This window comes from Vombatus ursinus, unplaced genomic scaffold, assembly GCF_900497805.2.
Source record: "Vombatus ursinus unplaced genomic scaffold, bare-nosed wombat genome assembly UNPS02014772.1, whole genome shotgun sequence".
NCBI classification, from domain to species: domain Eukaryota; kingdom Metazoa; phylum Chordata; class Mammalia; order Diprotodontia; family Vombatidae; genus Vombatus; species Vombatus ursinus.
In genome coordinates this window covers 29,751,471-29,759,117 of record NW_020954550.1, presented here as the reverse complement: position 1 = coordinate 29,759,117, position 7,647 = coordinate 29,751,471, and the positions used below count along the sequence as shown (strand labels likewise).

The 7,647-nt window shown below is 39.0% G+C and overlaps 1 protein-coding gene across 1 annotated transcript in view; it reads right to left on the bottom strand.

Moving 5' to 3' along the window:
• The window catches only part of FGF10 (fibroblast growth factor 10), a 113,535-nt gene extending 106,157 nt beyond the window's left edge, over positions 1 to 7,378 (bottom strand). The window contains exon 1 of the mRNA XM_027863520.1: positions 6,787 to 7,378. Within this exon, the coding sequence (XP_027719321.1) occupies positions 6,787 to 7,132 (346 nt within the window). The 5' untranslated portion in view covers positions 7,133 to 7,378. The remainder of the gene's footprint in view (positions 1 to 6,786) is intronic.
• Between the last annotated feature and the right edge of the window lie 269 nt (positions 7,379 to 7,647).

Genomic DNA, 7,647 nt, shown 5'->3' with positions numbered 1-7,647 from the left:
CACACACACACACACACACACACACACACACACACACACACACACACACGCTGACAGATTAGCTATAGGTAAATGTGGACAGATTTTGGCTAAAGAATTATTAGGTGAACTATAAAATAAGGCAATGTTTTACAGCCAGAGCTATGAATCTATCAAGCAGTAATTGGATGCACGTGTTAGCAGCAGCATAAAAGCACTGTCCAGTTGTCCACCTTACATGGGAATCTACTTGGTGTGTCTTCTTTGATTTATTGTTCCAATTAGAATACAGTGTTCAAAGAAAGAACACAAGGGACCTGATTTAAAAGCAAGGGAGCCTTTAGAGCCATTATTTAGTATGTGACCTGGCTCCCATTGAGATGTCTTGAAATTTTCTATTTGTGTAAAATCTGTAATTTTAAAACTACTTTTATCCCCAAATTCACCAGCATTTTTCTTCATGATTAATTCAATGGTCTATAGTCAATGATGGCTTCCCATGATCCAGACTAATTTTTTTCAATCATTTTTCTATCTTATTTTGTTCTTATTGTTGTTGTCATATACTATAAAGCACCTCCATACATTGTGCTGGCTAGCAATAGTAGGACAGGTAGACAGCCCTGGTCAAAGGAAATAGTCCGGAGAAATAAATAAGAATGTCCAAATGGAAAATGTAAAGCATTTGTAAAATGAAGAATGTAAATAAATGGTCTCTTAGATTCCATCTAGCTCTAAATCTTACATGATCTCTGAACCTTAAAAAAAATTAATATGATATATGAGATTAATGTCCTTTGGGATAAAGCACGGATTTACCACAAAATAAAGACAAATCCATTTACTACTGGCTATACTATAATCAGGAAATATTGAATGGTTGCTCAAATATGAAAAAAAAATAGCACACATAAGCATCCCACTGGAACATTCACTGTTCCAAGTGAATGTGTTACCTTTTCCTTATCTGGAAAGAAGGGTATCAGTTTTTTTTTCCTCCCATGTAAACTTGTTATGCTAATTTCAGCTAATAATATTGAAAAAAATGGAATTCAAACCAAGAAGGTCATTTGAGGATTATGGATTTAGAGCTGAAAGGAAACTTAGAGGTCAAGTGCAACCACTTCATTTTACAAGTGAAGAAACTGAGGCCCAGAGAGGATCTGTCACATAGCTATTAATTATTCTCCACAGACTTACTCCACTTCAAAAAAGCTCATAGAATTGATTTTACATGAGCTCAAATCACCTTAAACTAATATAGATTTATACTTCTAGAAAAAAATTGAGGCTATCATTGGCATGATTTTTTTATGTGTGTTGATATTTAAGGCTCATAGGAGAAGAACTGTATTCAACAGAAGTTTATAGATTTGAGGAATATTAGATTTATTTAAAATAAACTAGCATACCCTTTTCCAGCAATTTTAAAACTCACAGTCATTTCTAACTCTTCCTCTGAAATAAAATATCATTAATATAATTCACAGGAAGTTTAACAGTACTTCATAGGAAATGTGGCTTGGCTTTTTTTTAACCTGAACTTGGTGGCAGTTCAGCTTTCAAAGAGAAGTACATCTGATGTCTGATATATTTTATCAATTTTATTGTTCTGTGATACATCCCTTTAAAAACACCTGTTTTCAAACCACAGGCAACTTCCCTAGGAAAGAATGTGAGAGCTTTTTCAGTCTTGAAATAACTGATACCTCAAAATGGGAGTTTCAAAATTCTCTCAATCTCTTTTTGTATTCTTTTTCTATCAGCACTGTGATCCTTACCAAATGTTTTCTTAGGCTTCTTTCAGCAGGTGGTGATAAATCAGGTTTATGAAGAGGAGGCTCTTTCCAATTGTACATTTTTAATAGATTTATGATAATGCTATCAATGTGGAGGGTCTATATGGTGGGAATGCATTAAAGGTAACAGGACAGTGTCATGTAAACATTAAATAATACAGTGCCTTCCACATTCATAAATCCTCCATGCTCGTGATTGAACACTGCTGGTTATAAATTATGTAACTGAACTCTAGAAAACACTATGAAATAAATGAGACACCAAATGAAGTCATAAAGATGTGTAAAGTTTTGTTTTTCCTCAGATTTTTTCCCAAAAGTCCTTATCAGGAAACATTAATAGCTTCCTATTTTCTTTAGGAATGATTGGCCACCCCCCCTTTTTTTAAAATAAACTTCTAACAGTAAGTGCCTGTCCTAATTTAAAAACCATGGAAGCATGGGAAACTTTTATCCTGGAAAACTGTCTTTGTTTTTTAGCTGAGAAAATAAATGTTCTTGTGGCAAAATTATTTTGAAAGAATTAAAATCCAACCTTTTAATCTCAGCTCAGCTCTCTGTGCAGCAGAGAACAACTTACAGGGAGGGACAACAGACATTCTTATAACAGCTTGATTTCCCAATGGCATTCAGAATCAAATTATTTTATTACACCTGGGAACAATTAAACATTTGGCTGTCAGCTGTAAACAATTACTATAGACAATGAAATTAGTGGCTTTTCCTTAAGTATCCATGTATTCCTAATGACCTCAGTTAACATAAGTGAGATTGATCTGTCTATATATTGTTTGTGCATCCAGGACCAATTATATGTCAAAACTCTTCTATCATAGAAGTGAAAAATATTACCAGAAGACTAGAGTAGCACTGACGAACTCTAGATAGCTATGCCTTGAATATTATGCCTTAAGGGGTGAGGAGAAGGCATGTATAGAACAATGAGATACCATTTCTACTACAGTGACATTCTGAAAGAGAAACACATTGAGAGAGAAAGAAATAGAGGTATTGAGAGAGAGACACAGAGAGAGAGACAGATGGAGAAAGAGAGAGAAACAGAGACAGAGACAGAGGCGAGGGAGATTGAGAAATGGGAGGGGGGCAGGCAAGTCTAGGACTGTGCTGTCACTTGTGTTGAGAATTTCTCCACTAATATAAATCAGCAACTCTTCAGTAATCTTTTTAGAGAATAGCCTGGCCAAGAGACACTGAATAGGTGACTAGCCCATAGTAACACAGTTAGTATGTGTCTGGGTCAGGCTTTCTGTACATGCTGCCAGGGTGCATCTCATTTGTGTTCACAGCAAAAAGAAATTCTCTTCTTGAAATGAGTCAGTTCTTTTGAGAAAGGGGAGGGAAGCCAACAATACTTTTAAGCTAACTACGGACAATCAATGGCTTTCAGTTGTTGAGATACCTTGATAGAAAGTTCCAAGAGGCCAGTAGGCTTATCAAGACTCATTTGAGAGCTCCATTTGCTTTTCCCCAGGACTCTCTCTCCCCTTTCTCTAAGTGATTGTCTCAGGAGAAGCCTTCAGCTGTTTTACTCCCTCCTGGAAATAAGCCTCTCAGGCCAGCACTGGGGCAAGAGGGGTGAGCAGCTGTATCCAGGCTTTCTCTGAGGTAAGAGCTAGTGCTGAGTGGTTGTGTTTCAAGGGCAAAGCTCTAGATGTAAAGAATGATAAACCAAACCCTAAACTAGCCTGCACATATCTAGTGACAGACACAATACAGCTACTTTAAATTATTCAAGCTTTCCCAGACTTCTGACAGAAGAGACATAATTCATCTCCATTCCTGTTATTCTATAAGCACGAAGAGACACAAGGCACAAAAGCTAAACATCTCCAATCACCAAGATGGTAAGTGTTAGCCAGAGAAAGCCCTTATTTAGCCCATGTGGTATTTTTAGCATGATTCAGGCCCTTAGAACTATCTTTGAAGGTAGAAACTTAAATATGCTTTTGCCATACTTGTGGTTCATTTCCTACTTGTCTTTTGTTTGCTAGTATTTTGCTGGCAAAGAGCCATTCAAACAGTTGTTTAATTACCCAGGATATCACAGGCATGTAACCTCTAAGATAAGCTGTGACTGTATTTTAGCAGTCATATCACTAGGGTCAAAAGTAACAACGAAAATTAAGCTTCAAATAAACAAATCTTAAAAGATCAGCTTTGTGAATAGTGAGTAATTAATAACTTGTTTAGGAAAATGTTACTGAAATGTGGTTTTGGACAAGGAACTGACACACTACTTCAGAGGTTAGATACCCTAATATTTAACAGGCTACCATTTGGTGGGCTGGCTGACTCGCCTGTAGGCAAGGCACAAGTTAGTTCTTCACATGTAATTACACAACATTTAGACAATATCTTAATGACACTGTGCCCTTCAGCTGAATCAGGCCAGCTGGAAATTGTGGCAACATTCTGATTACCCAGGCACATGTGAAATTAAGACTTGTACAACCTCTGCTTTTCACTTGTAATGTTTTGATACAGATGTTCTTGGAAAGACTAAACTGTATGTACATAATTTAACAAAATGATCTCCTTTCAACTTTTTTCTTTCCCTTCATTTGCACCACTAAGAATAAAATAAAAACTATTATCAAAACCCCTAAGTTGATAACTTGCATCCTGTACTTGTTAAGTTTTATCAATCACAGGTAGAACACATGGCTACACTTTGGCTAGTTTAGATGACTTCATTTACTAATACCACCCCTCCCTTTTTTCTAAAAGCCAATCAAATTTTATTTTTCTCCTTAAATGGAAATGGTTCACCACAAAATAGAGTTGTTTAGACCTGGATGAGTCATACCAATAAATGGTTAATAGCACAGATCATTCTCTTAGAAAAGACTGATTTTAAGACATCCTCTGAATTTTAAGTTTAAAGCAACTCTGCTAGGATCCCCTTATATATCATCATAAAGACACTCAAAGTTGGCATGGCTGGAGTTGGTGACAAAGAAAGTGTGCCTTAATATAATGAGTTCGCTCAAGATAAACACTCACCCTTTAATTTTCTTTGTGAGCTGAAAACCCAGAAAAATACTACATAAGACAAGAGGGTAGACAAGGGAGGAGTCCATGCTCAGTCGTCAATAAATGTTTGAACAGCTTTCCCCCTAGAGTCTTATGTAAACAAAACCACAACTATTTTATCTTTCAAGCACACACTGGTGTTAAGTCAAAATTTTGGTGGAAAACAGACAAGACTATAAACATCATCTCAAGAATTATGGTTGCAAATGACTTTCTAGTGCATGCAGCCTTACTACGACATGACATCACCCAAAACCACTTTCTATGAATCAGAAGGCTGAAAAAAAAACCATGAAAGTGAAACATTTGGCACTTTCTATATTATAGCCATAAATCTAAAGCTTCAGATTTATTAATAAATTGCATAACATGAAAACAGGTTTGGAAAAGGGAGGAAGAGAAGTTAAAGGAGAAAATGTGCAACTGGGGTAGTTTATTAGAAAACAAATTTATTCATCTTTTCATATATATATATATATATATACAGAATGTGTGTGTGTGTGCACGTGCATGCACATGTATGTGTATAGAAAAACCAACTTAGGAAAGCATTGTCCACCCACATTTCTAATATAAGTTTCTTCTTAGTGTGACAAGCTGTCACTCCCACCCCACCCTCAATCATCGCTACCACTGCCTACCCTAGATGTTTAACCTGGAGAAACATTACTTTTGGAGTTACCAAAAGACAAGAACAAAAGGCACTACCTGCTATTTGTTGCCCTCCCCCCAAGTGTAACTATTAAAACGATTTGGATCTCATAAGTTATTGACTGTTTTCAACGTACCATAACATACACTTGGGAACCATTCAAATAACAATTAGCAATTTCCAAGTGCAACTATTTGAAAATGACTGGAAAAGGAAGTGAATTCAATAATAATGACATTTCTAGAGTGATTGAAGAAAGTACACATTAATTTCTCACCTCTCCAATAAGAATCAAAACACCTCACCAAAATCCCATTCCATAATTTGTTCTGAAGAGAAAAGTTCACTCTATGGAGTAAACTATTCATGGAAACAGACTTTTGTGCCTTTTACTTTGAAAATATGACAATGAAATGTGTGTGAGGTCTCTGAAAAGACAGTCCCAGATGTTTACAATGCTGCTGTAGTATAGCTGTGCAACATGAGAGGTTTCTGAAGAAAAGAGTACGACAGGACACCACAAAGCGGCCCATATGCTATTGACAATGCAGACAAGAGCATCATGTTACCATGAGAGAAGGCAGGCAGTAGACAAATAGCGGCAGTGGTGCCTTAAAAGTTAACTTCATGGACTGCGACCACTCAAACCAACACAAGGGACACACAAAAATAAAAACCAGAAAACAATGTTTTTCTCTCCTACGGTGGGTGGGTGGGGGCAGCGGCGGGCGGTGTAGGGCTAAGGGTGGGAAGAAACGACAAGAGTGGAATCAAACTTCTCTTTCTCTGTAATAAAATTTCCCATAAAACCACTATAATTGACATTGGGTAATTATTTTCAGATTGAGGTAGCTCGTCCCAAAACTCTTAGCAAGGCTGCCAGCTAACAGAAACAAAATTTGTTTCCTAGAGCATTTACAGGGGAGAGAGAAGAGGTCTGTCTGCAAACGCGGGGGGGAGGTGGTGGTGGAGGAGGATGGATGCATGCAGAGGGAGCACACACAGATAACTGCAGGCACAACAAGATTCCCCTTCTTCTGATAGTGGGGGTTTCCCGAGCAAGCCAGCTGAGGGTGGGGTGGGGAGAGTGAGGAAAAAGAAAGGAGCGGGTGTCCTCAGCCTGATATATATGGGGGGTCTCCAGCGTGAAACTATTTTACTTAATCATTTTACAGGGGTTTGGGGACATCGATATTTAGCGGGTCACATCTGGAACAGATTTCTCCCCCCGTGGAGGTTGGAGGGGTGAATAATTTTAAAGTGGGGTTGGGGAGAGAGGACAAGATTGCATTCGTTACTTACTGTATGGGCAGTTCTCATTCTTGGTCCCGCTGACCTTTCCATTTTTCTCAATCTTGAGAAAGTACTTGGTGAAAGAGAACAGCTTCCTCCAGCGAACATCTCCTTGGAGGTGATTGTAGCTCCGCACATGTCTCCCCACACTGGAAGGAGAGGAGAAGGAGGAGGAGGAGGAAGAGGAGGAGGAAGAGGAAGAAGAAGAGTTGGTGGCCTCCGGTGACAGCATGTCCTGGCCCATGTCGTGACAGGTGACAGACACAGAAGACACCAAGAAGAGCAGCAAGAAGCAGCAGCAGCAGGGCAGGTGGGAAAAGGCTGAGGCACCATGTGTCAGTATCCATTTCCACATTGTACTGAAACTCTCGGCGTTAGAAAATGTCTCATCAGAAGAAACATACTGGAAGGGTAAAACCCGGTAAAATGCGAGTAGAAAGCTGCTGTTGGCTGCTGCTGGCTTTCTTCCTCAGAGCTGTGATCTGGCCTGAAGTGAACGCACCAACATCCATAACTCAGGGGCACAAATCACCTCTGAACGGCTGGCTGCCTTTCTCTCTCTGTCTCTCTCTCTCTGTCTCTGTCTCTGTCTCTCTGTCTGTGTCTCTCTCTGTCTCTGTCTCTGTCTCTCTCTCTGTCTCTCTCTCTGTCTCTCTGTCTCTGTCTCTGTCTCTCTCTGTCTCTGTCTCTCTCTGTCTCTGTCTCTCTCTCTCTCTCTCTCTCTCTCTCTCAAATCCTCTGTTCTCTGCCTATGTAGTTTCCCAGGAAGCGGTGTCACTTGGGTGGCAGTGGTAGCTGCTGCTGCTGCTGGTGGCCCTCTATCTTCCTTCCTTCACCCAAGATTTTCCAGTAGCTACTTTGTTCTCTTCT